We start from the raw sequence: 21399 nt of genomic DNA, 5'->3' as shown, positions 1-21399 counted from the left end.
TCTTGGGTTTGGTGGTTGCTGCATAAATTTTCCAACGACAAGCGATGCACTCCTCCTCCCTCCTTTATGTCCATTCGTCTATTGGCCCTTGCCTCCTAATGGAATCACGGCCATTGACAGTGGTCGAGGACTTTTTGTAATATAGTAAATGCAACTCGTGAACCAGTTGATCAAAAGAGAGGCGGAAAAAGCCTGACGATGAGTGGTGGTGCGGATGTTGACGATGAATTCCTAGGGCGCCACAGAGACGACCACCAATCCCCGGATGGAGGGATTAGCCCTGCCTCACACTCTCCTGTCGCAATGCTTTCAGCCGAGCGAGGTTGTCCCCTCTCCCCAGGATGGGCCCTAACATAATTGACATGAAAAATTGACCCACTCAGGAAATCCATTGATTTTTGCTGGAAACGTGAGACAAGCATCTTTCGAACGTATGTGAGAAACAGGGGTGTCGCGATCTATTACAAAAAGTCCTCGACCACTGTGAATGCAGAGAAGGGGTTTGCCGGCAACGCTCACGAACTCAAATGTCAGAAAAAGCTGCTCAAACATCATCATCACATCAACACGGAAACTAAGTCTTTTTTTTTTTTTGCTGAGGCAGTGACCTCCGTGAACGATCGTCATGACCGGGCGCGCCCATGCAGAAGCCATGAGCGTGTGGCTGTACGCACCCAATTTGATCGGCTATCTGAGACTGGCCCTCATTTTGCTGGCCTTTACCCGCCTCTTTGATGCCTTTCCCAAGTCCTTCCTCATCATTTACAGCCTACAAGCAGCACTCGACTGTGCGCCACGCTTCTCCCTGCCGGCCCGTTCGACGTGGTTTTAGCACCCGCCCTGCCACTCATCTCCCCGCCTGTTCTGCCGGCCATCCTTTTGCCAGTTGTGGACGGCGCACTTGCTCGTGCCTTGCATCAGACTTCAGCCCTCGGCGCGTTTGTGAGCTTTGAGGGCCATTGATTTTGCTTTGCAATTTTTTTTTTTTGGAAGCAGACTCATTCATTTCGCTATGCTACGCTACGACTGTCCCGACCCGTAGCTGGATGTAGCCATTGACAACCTAGGCCGTAGCCTGCTTTGGGCTCGAGTGGCACCCGTAAGACTGGTCTTTTCCCGCCTGCCTCAGTGGTCGAGACAAAAGAAGGCTTCACGTTAAGAACACCACGCTTGCAGTCTCACCTCTCTCTCTCTCTCTCTCTCTCTCTCTCTCTCTCTCTCTCCCTCTCCCTCTCCCTCCCTCCCTTTTGCCTTTGCCGTGCCCCTTAGGCTTTGGGTGGCTGGATTGGCTGTATCGAATGGATCACCTTCATTGCTCTTCACTCTCAGGTGGGCTGTCCAATGCCCTCCCTGCTCACCGCTCACTGGTTTGTCTTCAAACTTGATTTGACGAGGCAATATGCCTTGTCGTCCGCAGGGCCCCAACTGGAAACTCAAATTCACCGAAGCCCCGGCTTTTGTTCAAGCCGTTATGGCTAATGGTGCGCTCCCTCGGCTCTCCACCCAAGCACAGATAGGCAACCAACTCTTTTTGCGCTGTGTCGGCTGATACCGCCTTGCCGCTTTGCCGCTTGAATGTAGGATTTCGCACACCTCTCGGCACCATCACCATCGCAGGCTTGCACGTTCTCCCAATTTGGTACTACGCGGAAAATAAGGGAGTTGGTAGGATACCGCGCATTCCCAATGGATCTGAATTGTCGCCGTGTGCCCCTGCTACCTGCAGGCAATTGCTTTTGATAACGTCTCCTCTTCCTGTGTACTGCTCTGCTTGCTCTGGTTTTGGACAGCTAGTAGCCTGCGCTTGCCTCGCCAAGTCCGCTTTTGGATTTGGGCCCTGCTCTTGTTTGGCCGCATCTGCAGCCTCCTGTGCGAGACTTGGGTCATGAGTCGGCACCTATGTCATCTAGCCGCTGAGCCATCACCGGAAGCAGAGCTGGGGCCAGAAGCAGAAAGTATTCCAGGCCGCGCCTCGGGCACAGCTGACCCGTCATCTTCCAAAAGCCATTCAGAGTAAAATGCGTGAATGCCTCCAATGCTGTTGACCACGAGTGCGCTCGCGCAAAGCACCGATGCCAATTGGACCCCCATGCTGTGCATGGAATTGAATTGAGAGTTATTTACAAGCCTCTAAAAGGGTTTCTTGAGCAGGCGCCTCGTCTAGACGTTGATTCTATGCCTCTGACCTGCGCCTAGCATCGTTCTTCCAGGCTGGCACCGTGGCTCTTTGGCAGATCGTGCTGTCGAGTATCTCAACACCAAGCCGAAGCGCCATCGTCACCCAAAAACAGCGTGACCGTGCGTCGGCTTTGTCATTGATGTGTGGAGCGCGCATCCAACTCTGCCAGCAGTCCGTCCATGTCCTGAGCTGCACGCTGACCCAAAACGGCAGCAGGCAACTGGCCTGTCCAAGCCTATACATGATAGGAACACAAGCCACACTCAATATCCGCGCGGCTCACTCGATGCCCACCAGGTGAAAGCCTTGACAGCCTCACGGACCTTCTCACACAGCTGGGCCCGCCGGCGCAATTCGGACGCCAGGCGCGTAGCAGCGGCACGATAGCGCAGACCAGTGCGTCGGTGCCCCACCGCGTCAAATATTGCGTCATCAATTTGTCGTGCCAAGCACTCCGCTGCGCTCTCGTCGTCGTCAATGCGAATTGCAAGGGAAGCAGCCAGATCTTGCTTTGGTGGAGGCACGCCCAAGGCCGAGCATATCTGCCGGCAGCATGCTTGGCGCACCTGCACGCCCCATGACAAGAGCGTCACGTTCATCAGATGGAGCCGCAAGAGCCAATGCCGGCTGGAACATGTGGCAATTGCACGACACGCACCGCCTCATCAGGACCCTCCCGCTTCACAGGCAGGCGCGGCTTTGGTGCGGCAGCTACTGTTTCACTCCAGGTGGCATATAATCGCTATCATGCCACATGAGCCAGCTGGTCCGAGGACTTGGCCAACGATGGCCGAACGCCATGTCTGAGCCCTGTCGAGTCAGCAACGGTCAATAGTCAAGCATACCTTGGCCAAACTTGCCACATGGGTATCCCCATGGACTCGCAGCATGCTCAAGATTGGCAGCAGCCCCATTTGCTTGATGAGCTGCTTGGCAACGCGCTTACGCTCCAACGACTCCATGGCCATGATCATTCCCGCCACATCCTGGGGATCTGCGTCCAATGCTTGTTTGAGTCGCTGTGCATCATCCATAAAAACCACGCCCTAAAGGTTGTCGAAAAAATGAATTGAGACCGAGGGAAACGGAGAAAAACAGAAAGAAATGAGAGCACAGGACACCAAGCCACTTAGACTTCCGTCATGGCCTCCACACACCAAGCCAGTAAGCTAGACACGACGTGCCGTACCCGCAAATCCTCGATTTTGGCCTGTTTCAGCGGGGGTGCCCCGCGACGCCGCGGCAACTGGCGCGCAGGTCCAGCCCGCCGGACCACAAATTTGTCCATGCCAAATCCTGTTGGGCGAGGGTACTCCCCTCCCGGCACTCGGCTCAAACTTTGTGGTGCCTCCTGGTTATCAGCACGGCTCCATTCGAATGCATAAGTTTGAATGCTCCCCGATGCTCCCCCGCCCCCGCCCGCGCCCCGCCTCCACTCCAACAAGCCACAGAAACGAAAACTTGTGTGTAACGGCTCAAAACTGCTTCCAACAACCACACGCTGACCAAAATCTGACAACGAAACCATCGGTCTGTCTGACAATTTGGGTCGCGCATGAACGTTTGTTTGTCAACAGAAAAGTTGCACAGTGGTCGTCAAATCGTGAGCGCCGCCGTCACGGCATTTTCTTGACTTTTGGACCTCTTTGACCCTGTGGGGGGTGAGTGGGTGAGGCAGTGCTGCGCTCCCTGGCAAGTTTTGGAAGGGAGATGAGCTTGCTGGAGATTTCTATCCCCTACCCTTCAATCGCATGCATACCCACGACCGAGACACTGCTGCCCCCTCGCCTCTGGCTTTTAGATGAATTGGAGACCGGGCTGACCGACACTTCGACCTGCACCATGTCCATGTTTCAACGGGTAGGCCTGGTCTTCTTTCGTCGCATGAAGCTTCTTTTTTTTTTTCAATCTTCTAGCCTATCGATCATCTCATCACCCGTGCGAGGATTGCGTTGTGGTAGCGTGGGACAGTGAATCGAAGCCGCGCCGCGGCCGCCGTGGCAGCTGAGCGACAAAACCGCAACCCGGTTCGGCGCCGCTTCAAACCTGGCCTCTCGCGCTTGCACTTCATCTCCACTCACCCTAGCTCCCTCCCAAACCAGAACTGGGTTCAAGTTACAAAGAGCTGGCATCCATCTTCCGATCAACCGACTTGCATTGCTGCCAGCGCGGGAGACGTACTGGTGCTCAAGGAACGCCAGACGCAAGGTGCAGGCTCATCAACGCCTTCCCACGCTTCGCCATCCTTCAACGCCAAGCTGCTCTCTCTTCGACCTCTCCTAGGCTCACTTGTTCCTGCGCCTGGTCCGATCTGGCTCTGTCTCACCCAACTGTAGATTGGTACATGGTCAAGCACATCAACACGGGTGCAGAGGGCTACTTCCCCTCCAAGTTCCTCACTGCATATGTCTCCCCAGAGTCCAAGGTATATCTGGGAATAGGGCTCTATGCGTGCGCACGTGTATGTGTGTACGATCACTCGACTCATCCCTCTGCTGTGGACACTGTTGGTACAGCTGCCCTTGTATCGTGCCATGTACGATTTCCGACCAGATCGACGGGATGCCCAACAGGTACTGGTGTTCAACTCGGCAAATTCTCCTGCTCACAGACACTTGGCCATCCTCGCCTGATCCGGCTGCTCCACTTTGAACCCTGATCGCTTGAATCTCCTTCAGATTGAATTGGTGGCCGGGATGACCTATAAGGTCCTGAATCAGTCTGATGCCTCCTGGTGGCAAGTCCAGCTTCAGGAAACCATGGCCACGGTACGCGTAGCTGTAGCTGTAGCTCTACCGTGCCTGTAGAATACCAACGCTGATGAGAGGATTTGGCTGTGCTTTGCACTTGCCCCGCCGTGCTGTACTTTTGATGTGGCATAGACTGGCTATGCTCCGGCGGCCTTTCTCACGCCCGTCAAGCCACCAAACGTTCGAGAAATGCCTTACTTTTGCGCTCGTGCTTCGGATCTCGATATCGAAGCTGCCCTCAAAAAAGTTGGTTTTATGCCCGCTATACTCGACCATGACTCCTTGCACAGCTTACCCCCTTCTGACTCTGATCTTTGATTCTCGTCGCTCAGAATGGCGTCAAAGGTGCATATGTGGTGGGCGAAGACATCAAGGGCAATTTACATCTCTACATGTTGTCAGTAACCCGGCCTAATTATGCGTTGAACAACCCACGCTTGCAACTTCTTTTTAACACTCACAGCGTACATGGTCCACCTTGCTTTCCACAACACTCGTGTGTCTGTGAACAGATCCAAGGCCAAGAAAATGGAGACGATGCCCATCCTTCAATCGGGCCAGATTTACCATCTACGTGGTGATTCAGTACAACGCGACAACGTGGAAGACCTCCTCAGCCATTATTACGGCTTTGAGGTAGGTCCATCAACATGATACTGTGATTTTCAGCACCTGAAGGTCGACTCTTCTTGGTCGGGCTTCACCACAAACGTGTGCCTGTGTAGGTGGCTGGTTCCTTTGGCAAGCTCAAGCAACCACTCTTTTATGAGATGCCCACCACGCGCAAGCTCAACGAGGAAAATCTTGAGAAGATTCATCGCATCGAATGGTGCATGCAGACTGTTCTAGACACTGCCAAAAATGGCCTTTTGCTCAATTCTGAGGTACACTCAAGCTAGACGCGGCATCTGACTGTCCCCCTATTTCTATTGTCCTCTTGGCGTTGCGATGGGCTAGAATTTCATGCTTCACCTGCTGATGCTGCACAGCGTTTGCACATGGCCAAACTCGCGCTGGCGCGTTCAGAGCTCCGCAACGGCAATGACATCTCTGGTGAGCTGGATCATTTCGTGCGCTACTATGACCCTGTCAAGCGGGCTCTTACCGAGCCAATGCCCATGGATCTGATGACGCCCAAGCCGTCGGCAACTGATGCTATTCGAAGGTTGGTTTTATTTTTCTTCTTCTTTTATTTTTTATCATTTTCCATCCATTTGCACGCTAGCACCGACGCTGTAATTCTACAAAGTCACTCGATATCGCACGCTGGCGCTAGAACGGCATCTCGGCAGGCCCCTGCACCACCCTCTCGCCGTTCGACGCTCAGCACCAACGCATTGGCCCGAGCGCCATCCATCGTGCCCCAGCGCCAAGCCCCATCATCGCCAGCCACAACCACGAGCGTACCTCAGGCGAGCAGGGACAGCATGGATGTCAAGAGCGAGGTGGCTGTAGCGCAGGCCCACCATAGTTCCGGCCCCGAGTCACACCACGATGTGTCCTCCCGCGTTGGTGTTGTTCACCACCCTTCAATTGCGCGCCATCACACGGCACGACCACCCGAGCCTCCCAGCTCCGCAACTGCTGCCAAGGCTGACATCAACAGTAGCTCCGCTCCAGGTGATGCATCACCAGATCACCCTATGGGTGATATTGCGACACCCTCGAGAGGTGCCCCGTCAACCGCGGCTGCCACTCAACGTCCACACCGCGCCCCCGTTCCTTTTGACCAGCTTTTGGATCGGGTGCGTCTGTTTGACTTGCTATCACTCCATGCTAGGTCAAGGACGACGTGATACCAGACCTCATACCCACCGAGTTGTCAATTTTGGTGTGCGGCAGGTGCATGACGATGCTATTCAGTATTTGCGTGACCACACCAAGCTCACCTTTGCTGATTCCAAGTCTGTGTGCCGTCTCCTTTATGAATACTGGTCTTCATGTGCTTGAGACATCTTGACCTTACTCGAGTTTGCCTTCCTCGTTCAGAGTGCGCCCAACCTCATTTTTGTTTGTGAGCGGCTTCATAGAGAGGCATTGGGTGTCATACTGATGATGTTACTAGACACGAGCCCCGAGACTGACCAGCTCAGTATGTGTCTTACAAGTGCCATCCAACGAAAAACAGACAGCCCTTCGCCTAATACACTTTGACCGTCCTGCTATAGGTGGCATGTTAGCAGATGCTGTCAATTTGAATGATGAGTATCTGCAAGAGGGTGGCCAGGACCGCGAACTCCTTGCGGTGTGGCTCAACTTGTTTGCCTCTCGCTGAAGGCCCAAGTTGTTGGCGAGTGTCTCACGTGAATACGCTCTTTGCGCGGCTCTCCTTGTACAGTCGCTCTTCTCCCGCATCACCGCCATCTGTAATGACTCACAACAACGCAGCTGGGCTGCTGGTGATGACTCGTGCGTATCTCGCGTCGATTCTGAAGGGATGATCGTATGAGATATGTGCATGAAAGATTCATGCCAAGTGCACGCCTCACACGGACCCAATCTTCTCCCCAGACAAACCATTGTTGGAGTCCTTGAGCAGCTGGAGGAGCTGACCATTGTATGCAACCTCTTATTTCGTGCTCTTTCCACCTGCCCCGATGCACTTCGGGTGTTGTCACACCCTTACGTATATCACCGCGTGCAAGTAGGCTGCCAACCCCAAACTAGTCCAAGGACTCGTGCGTGATTGGCAAACACAAGGAAGCATGGGCGAGTACGAGATTATCGACACACTTGTTCGATATTACCAAATGGTTCGTGGTCCTGAAGACGAGCCACAATGATACCTCCAGCCATGTGCAACAGAACTTAGCGCTCTGCTCATGGCCCTGCCACGCGCCGCAGGAACAACGCACTGAACTTCAACTCTACCTTGTCCGCATCCTGGGCGGGGTGGCGCGTATTGATGATGGCATCATCGAGGCCTTGAAGGTCTGTACCCAATCTTGTCCTCATTCCCAACAATATGCTGATGCTTTCGCCATGTCATCTGTGCTCCCTCGACCTTGATGGCGATACCGCTGGCCTGCAATCGATCAGCGGACGCTTTGAGCTGGCGCAACTCACGCCTTTTCTGTTTTTTTGGCCTGTTGTGGTGGATAGCTCACAGTTCTGCCCGTGGAGCTGGTGCGTGGGTGTTGTGAAGCACCGTGGAATCCGCTCAACGCAAGTCTCAACTACTACAGCCTCCTCTTGGAGACCATGCTCTTTGCCGACGGAACAGCAATCAATTTTGCTCACTATGGTTAGTCGGAATAAGCGTATTCTCATTCGCTCTCTCCACACAGCTCACGTCTACGTCTTTTGGTGCAATGTGCAATACTCTCCTCTGCGGGGGCTGGGTGGTTGACTGATGGACGTAGAGTACTTGAATGCCAAGTTTGTGCTGTCGCTCTTGGATATCGTCGAACATGTACCCACATCACAAGCGCAACGACGGGTAGGATTGGCTTGAGGCAGCTGGCTTGGCAGCCGGGTTCACGCCCCAAGGCAGAGTTCAAGAGATGTCGCACCTCTGTTCTCAGATCAAGTTGACCTTGGGCTATAGATTGGCGAGCAGGCCCTTGCTTTGATCTTGGCTTTCAATCGCCACTTTCCACCACACGCAGACAGCCAACAGAATGTCGTAAGTCGATCTACCCTGTGAACATCATGAAAACTGCTGAGCTCTAAGTTTTGCAAGCGCCTTGTACAGCGTGCCATTGGTTTTCGTGGCCTGCGGTCTGATTAAATTGCTGATGGTGTGTGTATACATCCAGGTCCTCCAAGCTTTGACGCACCGCGATGCCGGCCGTTTTGGCGAGAAGCTGATGGAAAACTTCAACACTTTGACTGTTCGTTGCGGCGCAATCGTGGCTGGTGATGTCTTTTGAGCTGAAACTGTCGACTGACTTGTCCTGGTGCATTGCATTGCCTTTTGGTGATCGGGATCGAATCGTGCTTTAGGATCCAGTTGCAGAGAGCACCAAACTGTTTCCCACTGGACAGCCACTGGCACGAGAACACAGCATTGTCAAGTTGTTCAAGGTCTTGTTTTTTGTCACCACGCTTGCACTGTGATTTTCCGCCGTGCTGTCGCTGAGTGGTGCTCCTTGTTGAGATATCAATCACGGGGGCTGACTCACCAGTCTTGAACATGGGGATGCGTTTGTGTTAGGATGTTTTTCGCTTCCCGGTTGGTAAGCGATTGTTGTATGAGAGTGACTGTCGTGTTTTGGTGGAAATTCTCCTTCGCGAAATTGGCTCAACGCCTATGCCTACTGGGGTGAGTCAAGTCAATGGTTGCCGACTCGAGCACCGCAAATTTTTTCTTCTTTTTCCCCCTTCAAGGGAGCTTGAGAACTCGCGCTCCCAATGACCAGTTCTGTAACGAGTCTCTGACGCAAGTCAACCGCCTTGGGATTACTAACTTCTTGGTTGGATCAATTTGGTTCTTGATAGGAAACCCAACTTGAGCTGCTCGAGTTGTTGGGTTGTGTCATTGGCAACAGCAAGTATGCCCGCGGTGACACGCTGGACGATTACGTGCGCGATGTGCTGGTGCATCTGCGAGACGGTGATGTTGAATCTGAGACTGGCTACGTTCCTCAAATTCGCACCGTCAGTGACCAGCTGCTGGGTGCCTTCTTCTGAGGCAACGCAAGCCTCTAGCTCCAACATTAGCTTAGAGGCTGCTAGCGAGGCGGTCACGCTCAGCCAACTCGCACGTGAGCGTATGCGCAAGCGTATGCAAGTACTGCTCAAGAGGAATACCGCTTGGCTACAACGGGCAGCGTGCCAGTGTGATAAAAATTGTACCGCGAGATGCGCGAAAGCAGCTGACACCCTGTCTTACCTGGCGACATTGGCAATGCGCTAGAAGCGGGAGTTTTTTCAGAGCACGTGCAGACAGGCCTTCGCTTCGCCTGCGCTCTCGCGGGTGGCGGAGAATAATTCATAATCAACATGACATCTGATGCCTTCAAAAAAAAGCAGAGCAATCAAGACTGACTCGACTATATCCATGAAGCACAAAAGCTCAGAGGTCACTTGGCCATCATGTTCGTCACATCTAATAAGGAGGAGAAATCAGGCGCCATTGTGAACATGATTTCGAGTCATTTTTAAGGTATTTTTTTTTTAATAACCAAGAATGTTGGCGCTGAATCCGTGCAAACGCTCTGAAGCCTGACAAAGGACAAGAAGATAATCTGAACCATCCTCCCTACCCCCTGCAGCGAGGTACTTCTTGCCCCTGATGGTCTTTCAAATATTACCTGCGCAGCTCGATGATAGCTTTGGCCAGCTCAAAGTCGTCGAGCTGTTGCGCTGTACTGACAATGCCTTTGCGCACAAGCTCACTCAAAGCCAAGTGAAGAATGCGGTATCGAGCGGCCAGAGACGGTGGCCCCACGTGAATTTTGAGGTCCGCTCTAAGAGTCGCATATTGTAAAGATGAGAGAAGGGCAGTGCCCTGTTGATACCACACCGGAGGGGCTGCTCGACCGCCTCTCACCGATCCACGAAGGCAACATCAACTGCTCCGGCGAGATTGCTGGTGGTCAACAGCATCACATTCGGAAAATAGGACAACTGGTCAATTTGCGTCAACAGTGCATTGACCACTCGAACGGCATCACTTGGTTCTGAGCCGTTGACCGAGGCTGAGCGAGCCGCTGCCAAGCTCTCCACCTGATTGCCACACAAATCGCAGCAATGAATTTTCGTTCGGAACCGTCGGCTTCTAGCAGCAAGGCAAGATGCTCGTTCGGTTCGCACATCCATACCAAGCGCATACCTCGTCGACGAGAATGATTACCAAGGTTTGCTCGTTGGCCGCCAACTCGCGAACCTGAGCGAACAGTCGGGTTACGAGCTTGCCGCTCTCCGAAAACCATTTGGAAAAGAGGGAATGGCTGTTGATCTCTACCAGACGGGCGTGCACATAACTACTCAAAGATGGAGGCGTGGTCAGATGGGGCAGATCAAAGGCCAAAGTCACAGCAGCGGGTGAACAATTTCTCAACCACAGAACACCTTCACGCATCTGAGCCTATCATAGCAAGCTGATGCCGGATCCCACCGTGGGCTCAGGAGGATGGAGAGTTTTTGAGCCAAGGCCTTGCATAGCGAGGTCTGGAAACAAGCGCCATGACGAGTTTCAAGAATGGGGGATGAGCCATCGCCATAGCAGGACCCTCAAAGGGCGCACAGGCATGGGTACAGCTGGCGCGGTCAAAAAGTGCACAAACTGGCCATCGATATGCGCGCCCACCTTGCCGGTACCCGGAGGACCGTGAAGCAGGATTGTCTTGTTCCAGGCCACGAGGCTGGGGTTGACGCCGCGGTCACTAAAGTGGAGAATGGAGAGCGCATAGCGCAAGAGTGTTTGCTGGATTGCACCATCGTACACCAAGCTCTCCCAAAGATCTCGAAAACGCACAGAGGGGAGCAAGGACTAAAGCACTCCGATCAGCATGGTCATGGTTCCCGGTCAGAGAATGTCCGCATCACACAAGGACCAGCACTATGCTCTGCTCATGATTTAGCTGGCAGTGCAAATGCCAACGCCCCCCCCCCCCCCCCAAACACACACGCACACACGCACACATCAACGCGCTCTCACTTGTGTGGCGTTGCTGGCCTGATCCGGCTCGTCGGTAGCCATTTCATCGATCTCCTCGAGGGCACCGCCCGGATACAGCTGATAGACAAGTAGCTGCAGGTGATCTTGCTCAACGCACGGAAGCAATTGTGCCCCCTTGAGCAGAGTCAGTGAGATGAGGATGATGGGCGGGAAGGGACCGTACAACCGCAGCAGCGATTGCAAGAGGCGATGACCTTTTACGGTGGGGCTGGGGTGAGTATGGACAAACCTGATCCAGCTCGTTAGTAATGCAGACCGTCACACGAGCAATGTGCGTGTGAAGGTAGGCATTGGCAGGGCGACGCGCGGCAAAGCGTTCTTGGATCTCAAGCACTGGCATCTCGCCGTACACGCGGACGAAGGCATCACGCAAGTGTTCTGGAGGTTCATGGCTCGATTGAGCCTGTTCAAGCTCCACCGCATTCATGTTCCTTGGTGGATGCCAGCCGTTCAACGCTTCTGAGTAAATGATCTTAATGGGGCTGTTGGTTGCAGTCGTGGAGATGTGCATGCGACCCCTCACACACACACACACACACACACACACACACACACACACACACACACACACACACACACACACACACATTTCTACAAAGGGTTCGACTTTTTTTTTTTTTTTTTTGTCGACAAACTTTGGGGGTTTTTTGGCGGGAAAATGAGAATTGTCAGCATCACTGAATAGGGTTCGCTGGTCCAATTAGACGGTGGTGGTTGCTGTTGAAGCATGTCGTCATTTTGTGCAGCAACAATCTACTTGTTAGGAAAAGATGGTAACAACCTCACGGCCACCACCACGGACCAGGAGCACACGCTGAAGGTTTTCGGTCAGAACCTCCACAAACTCCAAGTAATCCGTGGCTTTGTCCAAGTCCTCGGCACCCGTCACCGGCACGTCGGGCAAATTGATGAGGACGAGGCTGGCATTTTTGCTGTGTTCCATCAACATTCGGTTCAGCTTGACTGACGTATTCATCATGCGCACGTTTTCGTTGGCAAAAGACGGGCCATCTTGACCAGGCGGTTTCTCGGTTTGAGTGGGCACGGCTTGCTCAAGAACGTGCTTCTGTTGACGCCGTGTCAGTTGCAGTTTGTGAAGCAAGCTACGCCGGTCTTCCATGCGGCGCGTGCGTTCCACCGTGTAGGCTGCAATATCGCTGTCGAGCATCTCCACCACGCGCACATCGGCGTCAATGCGCAGATGGTACAGGAATGTTTGCAAGTCCCGTTCCATCTGAATCGTGTTGTCGTCGTTCTCGGCCACAGTGAACACACGCAGGCGGCACTTACGCCACACCGGATCGTGCTGCAAGAGGTAGCCGAGCAAGAGTAAAAGCCCGCCCTCATGCAAAATCCACCAGACATCAATCGTGCCCGCTTGCTTCTCCTCCATGGTGGGAAAGAGATGGAGGTTTTTGGGCACGATAATAGCGTGCTGCTGTAAAGAGCAAATACTGAGCGTTTCAAAGAAGAGCGTAACCTGCTGCATTGAGGTTAGCATATCCGATTCAGAGGCCGTGTTGCTATCCATGGCGGACCGCCAACTCTCGGGCCAACCGAGTAAGACGCTGTTATGCTGAAGTGCACCCAGACCGGCACCCTGCATAAGGTAGCTTATTCCCTTCACGGAGACACACAGGAAGTGAGACGTGGTGTGACGCAAGTTGCAGGATGCCTCGGCCGCTCTGTCCTGGACAACAGACATGCAGCTGACTGGGAGCCATCAAATGGTTTGCATAGCGACCCGTATGTACCTGGGCCACGTCCTGACTGATGATGACTTCAGCAAAGCCTTGAACCATGTGAGATTTGAGGGCTGCCTTGATGGCCACCTCTCCCGTGAACTTGTCGGCCATGCGAATCTTGAAATCCCCGGGGAGGACGCTGCCGACCATGTTCAGGCCCTTGCCACCCTTCAGGTGGCCAGCGAGAGCGATGAGGCGAGGCTCGTCAACGTCCAAAGTTTCGGGATGCAGTTTGATGAGCGTCAGTAGTTGAGGGCGCCAATTTTTAGTATGTGTTGAGATGGTCGCTTCCTCCAGCCGTAGCAGGCTATATCGTGCAGCTTGCATGCTTAAGCCCCGGATACCATCGCCCCATTCCTTGGCAGCACCCTTGAACTCGATATAGTAGTATACCTGAATCAGGAGATGCCAATGCAAACGAATGAGCAAATCGCAACGGCAAATATGCCACACTGACACGATTGCGGAGATGAAGCGTGCGTTGAAAAAAACCAAAGGGCAGTCGTGGGCGCATAGCGGACGCGGGCTGGTTTCAGTAGGCAAAGTGACCTCAGCACGCACCATAACAGCCAAGAAGGTGGCCACAAAGGCGTAGTACCAGCTTGAGATGAACATGAGAAGGATGCACAAGAGCAAGCCAAAGCTACTCAGCCCCCAGTGGTAGTACTTGAAGCGGGGCCGCCAGGAAGGGGACTTGAGCAACGATTGCAAGGAGCAGGCCAAGTTGACAAAGCCGTAGCACAGCAAGAAAAATTGAGTCACTGTTCGATAGCGAACAATGTCCCAAATTTATATATATAAAAAAAAAAAAAAGAGTGTGTGAGTTTTTGACCGAAACCAACCAAACAATCAGTCCCTTCCTGGACACACGGCTTGGCTGAGCGGTGCAAAAACAAACAAGAAAATAACCAGAAAAAAAAAACAAAACGGGTTGGATGGTCATACCCAGGGGCGCGACTGAATCGAGACTAGCAATCATAACCCCGATCCAACCTGCAATGACCAAACCAGCAATTGTATATTGTGAGTTTTTTTGACGCACACGAAAAACAGAAACAAGAAGGGGGGAAGCCACATACTTATAAAGACGGTGAGAATGAGAGCACGGGTGGGTTCGCCCGAGGCTGAGGCCTTGCCAAAAATCGACAAAAAGGGCAAAATGCTGTCTTGCGCAATGGCTTGCAGAAGACGAGGGGCGCCCATGAGACTCTGCAGGCCAGCTCCAATGGTGGACAGAGCAGCCCCAATGAGGATGAGCATGGGATGTGGCCAGCTGACTTCGGCAATGACGTTGCTGCCAGAGATGGAATCGCCAAACTTGTCCCGAAGCACGGGTCCAAGCACGGCACCGCCCAGGAAGAGCACCATGGTGATGTAGATGAATGTGGTGGTCAGAATGGCCGCAATCGTGCCCACAGGAATGGAGCGGCTGGCATCACGCAGGTCGCCCGATCGATTAGAGCCCGCCATGATACCCGTGCAAGCTGGGAAAAAGATGGCCAGAAGCACAGTAAAAGATGCCGTCGCGTCTGCCACGACTTGCGGCTTCTCGCCTGGCACCCCTGGTTGTGTTTCACCTTTGCCCAGGTAGTTGGAATGTACATTGGCATGCATCTGGCCTGACCCCAGGCCTGGAAATGCGCGCAGGCGCTCAAAGGTGGAGTTGACTGTGAGAAAATCGTAGCTTAGGTTCCGATCAAGGTCGGCCACGCTGCAGTTGCCTTCGTAGCCCGAGTTGATGAGATTGCCGTCAATGAGGCAAACGTCTGGTTGACGCGCCTCAGGGGAGGCGAAGAAGCCAATGTAAATGAGAAAGATGGAGACGAGGACAGCCACGAGGCAGACGTTGGCAAAGCGATTGACGTATTTCACGCCAACAAAGACGATAAAGCCAAGGAGGAGCAGAAGGACGGTGCCATAGAGGCGCATGTTGCTGAGCATGGCGTCTGATCCTGGTGCTGCGTCGCCAAAGGCAGACATGCCCGGGGCCATATAGGTGAGCAGTAATTCGATGGCCCCGAGCACGTACATGGACGATGCAAAAGTGGTGCCAAGGTAGAAAAGAATACCCACGGCCCCGCCAAATTCTGGTCCCAGACTGCAGGTCCGGGGGCGATGATATGGCGCGGGCATGGGTGAGCGGCGAGCACTTATTGCGGGCAGCGGACCGGATTAGTGGCCGTGACGAGCCTCTGCTTACTTGCGACTGATCATAAAGTAGGCCCCACCAGCAGGCACGACGCCGTTTGTTGCAATGGCCGACATTGAGACGGCAGTGAGAAGGGTGGCTGTGCAGCAGATGAATACAATCAGCAAAGTCTACGGACATGGGTTATCAAGCAAGGAGAGTATGAATGAGCAAAAGAGGGTTCAAGAGTACACCTAGAAGCTACAAGTGCCATGGCACGCGGTCATGGCAAAGGAATCTCAAAGGTGGAAGTACACTGACTTGGCCAACGCCGGCGTTGCCAACGATCCAAGCAAGACGCAAGTAGAGCAACACGCCCAAGATACTGGCACAACATAAGACGAGCAGCATGAAATGAGTGGCCTTTGAGATGCATTTGATTGGCTCGAGGTTCTTGACATACTTTTGAATCGTTGGAAGGTAAACCCCTGTGAGTGTGCCCATCTTGACTGGCTGGCAGCGGTCGAGAGCAAAAGGGGTCAATGAAGCAGTGGTGACAGGGCTCGTGGTGCCAAACGTCAGGAGAAAGGACCATACCTCTTTGCGCAGAAGGGCTAGCATGGATGCCTCAGCGTTGAGTCCGTTCTGTTCGTCTGTGCGCGTGCGTCAAAGCACGAAGGAACACAAGAGTGGCGCAAAGAGAGCGTCAGAGCGGTGTGTATGGGTGGCAAGTCTTGGACTCTTGGGTTTGGGGCAGAGTACTACCTTCGTGGTTGGTATTGAGCCGGACTAGGGAGCTGAGAACCTGAGCCACTTTGGGGCGTCGTGTTCGCGAGGTCTGCAACAAAAAAACACATGCGTATGCGCGTGAGGGGCTCTTGTAAGTAAGAATGGCACGGAGCAAAGCTTGCAACTGCACCAGGTCAATTGGGCAGTCACAAGATACCCTGCTGGGTTGGCAAAGCAAGGCAGGCATGGCAGCAGCAAGGTGACCTGGAAAAGGGCAAGGTTGTCGCTGTCATCCTCGTAGTCTTCTTCCTGGCGCGCAATGTCGGAGAGGTTGGCAAAGGGATTGGCATGGGGCTGATCATCGTCCGAGTCGGAGGAGGTGCGAACAAATCCAGAGGGTCGAACGGCTGTGTGGTGTGTACAAGGATTGAAGTAAATTTTAAGCATCATTCGAGCGCGCAGGTTTAAAAGCGGGCAGCCAGAACGGCACGGTCAGTCAAAGAAACATATAAGCTCGTGTGTGTGTGTGTGTGTGTGTGTGTGTGTGTGTGTGTGTGGGTGGGTGAGGCACATCAAAGAGGACCTCGGATGGACACGCTGGGATGCTGAGATGCGAAGAAGAGTGAGGTGGTCACGTACCAGAGGAGTCACGTTGACTGCCGTTGCTCCCCATCATGGATATCTCCATGTAGTCAGTGTCCTCGTCCATCATGGTGCCCGGTGACAGCTGAGGACGACCCTCCTAGCTGCCCGCCCGCAGTTGGGCACAGCACGAGGCAGGTGGTGGATGTATGACAGTCAAACTGATCAGAGGGACCGACTTGGAAATTATTGCACCGGGACGCGGCTTGCGATTTGTCGTCGCACAATGCGCGGATAATAATATGTCGGTGGCACGACTTGGGGCTGCACTGCCAAGTGACAGCGCACCACCAGATTGTTGCTTCCAACGCTCGAGCGCAGTGTCGAGGCTTCCAGAAAAAGAGGAGTAGCCACTGGCGTTTTGATCTGTACTCTTGCAACCTGTTGCTGCGATGCCAGGTGTTTGCTGGCAGGCCGGGAGAGCGCGGCGGGGGGAGCTGGTCGGGTGAAGCGCGCTTTGCATCACCACCTTGCACCAACAAGAACGAACTGTGAACTGTGCTGACGTCGCAGCTTGCTGCAATAACTGCCTCATTCGCGACGCGTACTGTCACGGTGATGGTATTTGCATCTGCATGTTTCGCTACTTTTGCTGCATTATCCCTCGAACACGGAAAAGAATTTTGTTGTTGTGGCGGACAAACGATTTGATCAGGGTGGGGATGTGGCTGTTGGCTGCTCGGTCACGACGCGACGCGGCTGTGAAGACGCACGTATAGCAGACTGCTTAGCGTCAAGAGCTGGCCATCGTGACGAGGGGAGAGGGCTTGTCATTGCAAGGACGTGCGGCTGAGCATCGAGACACCGGCTGCACGCGGCTTCGTTTCATGCAGAATCGACGGCTCATCCGTGCCAAGAGGTTTGGACGATAGACTCACATGTCAATTTGCTCTGGGCGCAGAGCCAGTGCCAGAGTCTTGCGCTTGGCCAAGCACGAGGGAGAGAGAGCGCAGAGCAGAGCGAAGCTAGCCGCAACCCGAAGTGATACAATAGCTCGTCCAGGATGCCTTTGAGCGTCGGCGATGTGTACGTGGAGGATGACGACCTGGCCTTGTTGCCTGCCGGTCGATGGTGGAATGACAGCGTGCTTGCGCTCTGTTATGAGTGGCTAGAGCAAGAGCTGCAGCCGGCGAAGACTGGCATATGGTTAATGCAAGCCAGCCTGGCACATCTTCTCAAGTTTCTGGTGGATGAGGCCGAGCAGCAAGCCCTTCTTGCCGGCGGACCCGTTCCCAATTGCGACCACTGTTTCATCCCGTGGTCGGATAGTCGCAGCCCGGATGCCAACTCGGGCACACATTGGACGCTCCTGCACTATGATGTGGGAGCAGGTCAGGTCTTTGTCTATGATTCATTGTGTGGGCCTGTGGAAGGGGAGCGTCCCGCGCTGCCGTGCTCCTATGCCATCACCTCGGCCTTAGCACGTCTCCAGCAGCGACCGGAGCCCCAAGTTTATCGTGGGAGCTCGCCTCTCCAGCGCAACGGGTCCGACTGTGGGCCGCTGGTGGTGCACAACACGGCGCGTCTTTTATGTGGCCTCTTGGGGGTGCCCTTTGACCGGCAGCCAACCGCAGAGCGGGCATACTGGCAGGTACGGCTGGTGGTGCATCGCGATCACTGCCGGATGCTCGGGGTACTTGAGAAACGACAAGGAGGAAAGGACTGAAGGGACATGGTCAATTATTCGGGCGCACAGGGCGCAGTGATGGCCCGCGCAGCGGGCCGGCTCTGAGACTCACGGCACGCTCATTCGGCTGCTCGCGGGTGCATGAATCCGTAGGATCGAGTTGAGTCCCACATCAACGGCCGGGACAACAGTGTTCATAGCACAGCAGAGCCCTGAAGCAGGTGGTGCAAAGCCTAATTCAAAGAAATAGCTATCCTGGACATTTTTTTTTTCACCACCTCCACACAGGTGTAAATCCGGCGAGGCCATGCTCGCGAAGAGTCACAGCAGCTGGGTGAGATTGGGAACCAGGTCTGCTCCGACCACCTGCTGAGCCGAAAGCGTTCAGGTTGAAGCCATTTGACAAGAAGCAATACTTGATGTTAGTGCCACTCATTCAACCGGCGGCGGAGTTCCGTAGCGACGGGGCCGACCCGCGGATCGACGCCGGCTGGAATGGTTGGTCGACTTGCGCATCCAGGTATAGAGCAGGCTAAAGGCGATGGCCAGGGTGACGGGCAAGGGTACAAACGCTGCAATGTAGCTTATGGATGTGTGTCCGTCCAGCTTCAGGGGGATTGACACGTCCAGCCAAAGCTTGGTGACGACCAACCCCGTGTACATGACACGATCAAACCAGGGACGGGTATAGCTCTTGCGCAGCCAGCCAATGAGAGCTGCGATGGCCAAGGCATCGTGCACATAAAACGGGATCCAAATCAAGAACCAGGAAACCCCACTCCCCGCTGACACGAGGGTGATGAGCGTGATCAAGCCCAGGAAGAGCAGCCACTTGGGGTGTAGCAGCAGCATCAGCAGCTCATTGCCCTCCATCTCGAGAGAGAGAGAGAGAGAGAGAGAGAGAGAGAGAGAGAGAGAGAGAGAGAAGAGAAATAAAGGGCAAAGATACAAAGGAAAAGCACAACTACCACATGAGAGAGGGAAGAAGGAAGAGTTTTGCTGACATTTGTGTGTGTTGTTGTGCTTGGATTCACAACACTTGATCACACTTGGTAACTGTCCAGATTGGCAGGGTCAGCCGTTTGTGGCAGCGGAGGAATAGGGCAGTGGGCATGGCTGCTTGGACTGGGCGAACTCGACCGAGGCATGGCGAGTACCCCCTCGAGGGAGAAGCGCATGATTCAATTAGCAGATCCGTCGAGCGGCGACAAGGGCCGAGTGTGCGTGCTACCAAGATCTTTTGTTACATGATAATAATGCTTATGGCAACTGCACTACTGTTCTCTCTTTTTCTCAATCTCTATGTGTGGTGCCCTTCTCTTTTGGTTTCTCTCTCTCTCTCTCTCTCTCTCTCTCTCTCTCTCTCTCTCTCTCTCTCTCTCTCTCTCTCTCTCTCTCTCTCTCACACACACACTCCCTCTCTCATTCTTTTTACTTTTGTGTGTGAGGGAGCGCATCGCGAGTTGGCCAGCTTTTGTCGGCGAGGGCGCGTCACCCAGTGGACACTGGCCGCAGTCGAGCAATCGTTGCTGGATCTCATAGACGCGGGCCTGTCAGGTGTCAGATAGTGTCACTGCATCAGCCCCTTCAGCTTATGCCTGCTACATCTCCAAGAGTCGCTTAGGGTGACCAAAGCCACCCACCTACCCAAAGCTCACGCCTTGTCCCGGTGCATGTCCATCTCAATCTCCTCTCCGCCTTGCGCGCTCGAGTCTGGGTATTGAGGCAAACAGCACCATGGACAAACCCTCGTTTGAGCACTCCTTCTGGGTGGGTACTGGCAACCGCATCTCCTATCTGGACATGTCCCCTGCCTTCCTGCTCTCCACTCACGCCAATGAAACGGGTTTGATTTCCTCCCGCTGATCGGACCTCTGGTCTTGCCGGCCATAGGGGGCGGACATGCTGTCCACCAAGGGCTTTGATGTCCTCCATGCACGCATGAAGGATTCGAAGCAGTTCACAGAGGATGTGATTGGCTTCCTAAAACAGCGGTGCGTGTGTGGTCGGCTGAGCAGCGCAGGCCGGATCGTGCCTGAGCCCGTGGCCCAAGTCTGTATCCCAGCTGCCTACTCATGTCATTCGACCTTCACCACGACACAGTGCCAGCATCGAAGAAACCTATGCCAAAGCCCTGATGAAGTTGGCCAAAGGTGCTGGAGGTACCACCGAATCCGGGTGAGAACCAATGTATCGCTTGTGGCCCCTCCGTCACCCTCTCGTGTTGACCTGCTTCTTACCTCATCCACATCTTGTCGCATCCAGGACCATGCGCAAGTGCTGGGATGTTCTGGTGGGCGAGACACATAAAATTGGGGTCCAGCACTACGAAGTCTCCAAACACATCTCCACCGACATGGAGCAGACAATTCAGAACCTGCGTAATGCCCAACGCGAATTTCGTAAAAAAATTGAGGAGCCTCTGAAGAAGGCACAGAAACAAAAGGTAGGCCAGGGCCGTCAACATTTGCCTCAATTACGCCGCTTGAAGACACCTGGGTGTTCCTCAAAGGCCCAACGACACCTTGTGACATCCACAGGCACAGCGCTTTGCAGCCAATGAGAAGGCGCAGCGCGCCTACAACACGCGCTGCCGCGAAGCCGAAAAGGCCAAGGAAGATGTGGCTACTTCTGCTGCCCCGCCCAAAGAACTGGAGAAGCTACGCGCCAAAGAAAAGAAGGCCGTGGTACGCTGTCAGAGCATCTCATTGAGCAAGCACCTCTGCTGTTTCTCATGGACTTGCTCTCCGCGTTGAGTGGCTGTTTGATGACCCGGAAAGGTGATCATGGGTTCAGGCTGACTGCGCGGATCGTTGTCTTTGTGTTTTTCCTTTTCTCCCTTTCCGCCCATCACCTTAGACTGCTGCTGAGCAAGCCGACGCTGCATATCAGCAGGCCGTTGCAGCCTTGGAAGAGTCGCGTGTCTATTGGGAGCGACAAATGGTTCGTTTCCCGAGCCCCCCCCCCCCCCCCC

The 21399-nt window shown here is 54.0% G+C and overlaps 8 protein-coding genes across 8 annotated transcripts in view; 4 read left to right on the top strand and 4 right to left on the bottom strand.

The window, feature by feature from the left end:
* Nucleotides 1-652: 652 nt before the first annotated feature.
* MONBRDRAFT_23452 (uncharacterized protein) lies at nt 653-1269 on the top strand (the record flags this gene model as incomplete). The annotated part of the gene is made up of 2 exons (XM_001743856.1): nt 653-815; nt 1130-1269. The coding sequence occupies 2 exons, from the start codon at nt 653-655 to the stop codon at nt 1267-1269; spliced, it is 303 nt and encodes a 100-aa protein (XP_001743908.1).
* A 1233-nt stretch (nt 1270-2502) lies between these two features.
* Nucleotides 2503-3141, bottom strand: MONBRDRAFT_6308 (uncharacterized protein; the record flags this gene model as incomplete). Its single annotated transcript, XM_001743611.1, has 2 exons — nt 2503-2745; nt 3025-3141. Coding segments are annotated over 2 exons (360 nt in total), but the record flags the coding sequence as incomplete, so codon positions are not given.
* A 180-nt stretch (nt 3142-3321) lies between these two features.
* MONBRDRAFT_6307 (uncharacterized protein) lies at nt 3322-9561 on the top strand (the record flags this gene model as incomplete). The annotated part of the gene is made up of 11 exons (XM_001743855.1): nt 3322-3343; nt 4282-4604; nt 4696-4752; nt 4858-4947; nt 5262-5326; nt 5442-5565; nt 5655-5813; nt 5919-6094; nt 6155-6674; nt 7774-7860; nt 9370-9561. 11 exons carry the CDS (start codon nt 3322-3324, stop codon nt 9559-9561), a joined length of 1815 nt encoding a protein of 604 aa, XP_001743907.1.
* A 661-nt stretch (nt 9562-10222) lies between these two features.
* On the bottom strand, nt 10223-11362 carry MONBRDRAFT_1680 (uncharacterized protein; the record flags this gene model as incomplete). The annotated part of the gene is made up of 5 exons (XM_001743610.1): nt 10223-10340; nt 10424-10599; nt 10706-10856; nt 10991-11043; nt 11183-11362. Coding segments are annotated over 5 exons (678 nt in total), but the record flags the coding sequence as incomplete, so codon positions are not given.
* A 952-nt stretch (nt 11363-12314) lies between these two features.
* On the bottom strand, nt 12315-15931 carry MONBRDRAFT_6305 (uncharacterized protein; the record flags this gene model as incomplete). Its single annotated transcript, XM_001743609.1, has 8 exons — nt 12315-13175; nt 13309-13692; nt 13861-14060; nt 14245-14292; nt 14379-15397; nt 15500-15618; nt 15749-15812; nt 15891-15931. 8 exons carry the CDS (start codon nt 15929-15931, stop codon nt 12315-12317), a joined length of 2736 nt encoding a protein of 911 aa, XP_001743661.1.
* Nucleotides 15932-17801: 1870 nt separating this feature from the next.
* MONBRDRAFT_6304 (uncharacterized protein) lies at nt 17802-18464 on the top strand (the record flags this gene model as incomplete). The annotated part of the gene is made up of 1 exon (XM_001743854.1): nt 17802-18464. One exon carries the CDS (start codon nt 17802-17804, stop codon nt 18462-18464), a length of 663 nt encoding a protein of 220 aa, XP_001743906.1.
* A 393-nt stretch (nt 18465-18857) lies between these two features.
* On the bottom strand, nt 18858-19298 carry MONBRDRAFT_6303 (uncharacterized protein; the record flags this gene model as incomplete). The annotated part of the gene is made up of 1 exon (XM_001743608.1): nt 18858-19298. One exon carries the CDS (start codon nt 19296-19298, stop codon nt 18858-18860), a length of 441 nt encoding a protein of 146 aa, XP_001743660.1.
* Nucleotides 19299-19681: 383 nt separating this feature from the next.
* Nucleotides 19682-21399, top strand: part of MONBRDRAFT_23448 (uncharacterized protein) — a gene marked incomplete at both ends in the record, with an annotated part of 1983 nt that continues 265 nt past the window's right edge. Inside the window, 6 exons of the mRNA XM_001743853.1 lie at nt 19682-19864; nt 20319-20419; nt 20529-20603; nt 20691-20871; nt 20966-21112; nt 21285-21368. Coding sequence (XP_001743905.1) covers nt 19682-19864; nt 20319-20419; nt 20529-20603; nt 20691-20871; nt 20966-21112; nt 21285-21368 — 771 coding nt within the window. The remainder of the gene's footprint in view (nt 19865-20318; nt 20420-20528; nt 20604-20690; nt 20872-20965; nt 21113-21284; nt 21369-21399) is intronic.

Source organism: Monosiga brevicollis, genomic scaffold (genome assembly GCF_000002865.3).
Source record: "Monosiga brevicollis MX1 MONBRscaffold_4 genomic scaffold, whole genome shotgun sequence".
NCBI classification, from domain to species: Eukaryota; class Choanoflagellata; order Craspedida; family Salpingoecidae; genus Monosiga; species Monosiga brevicollis.
This window is presented reverse-complemented; position numbering and strand designations above follow the sequence as displayed.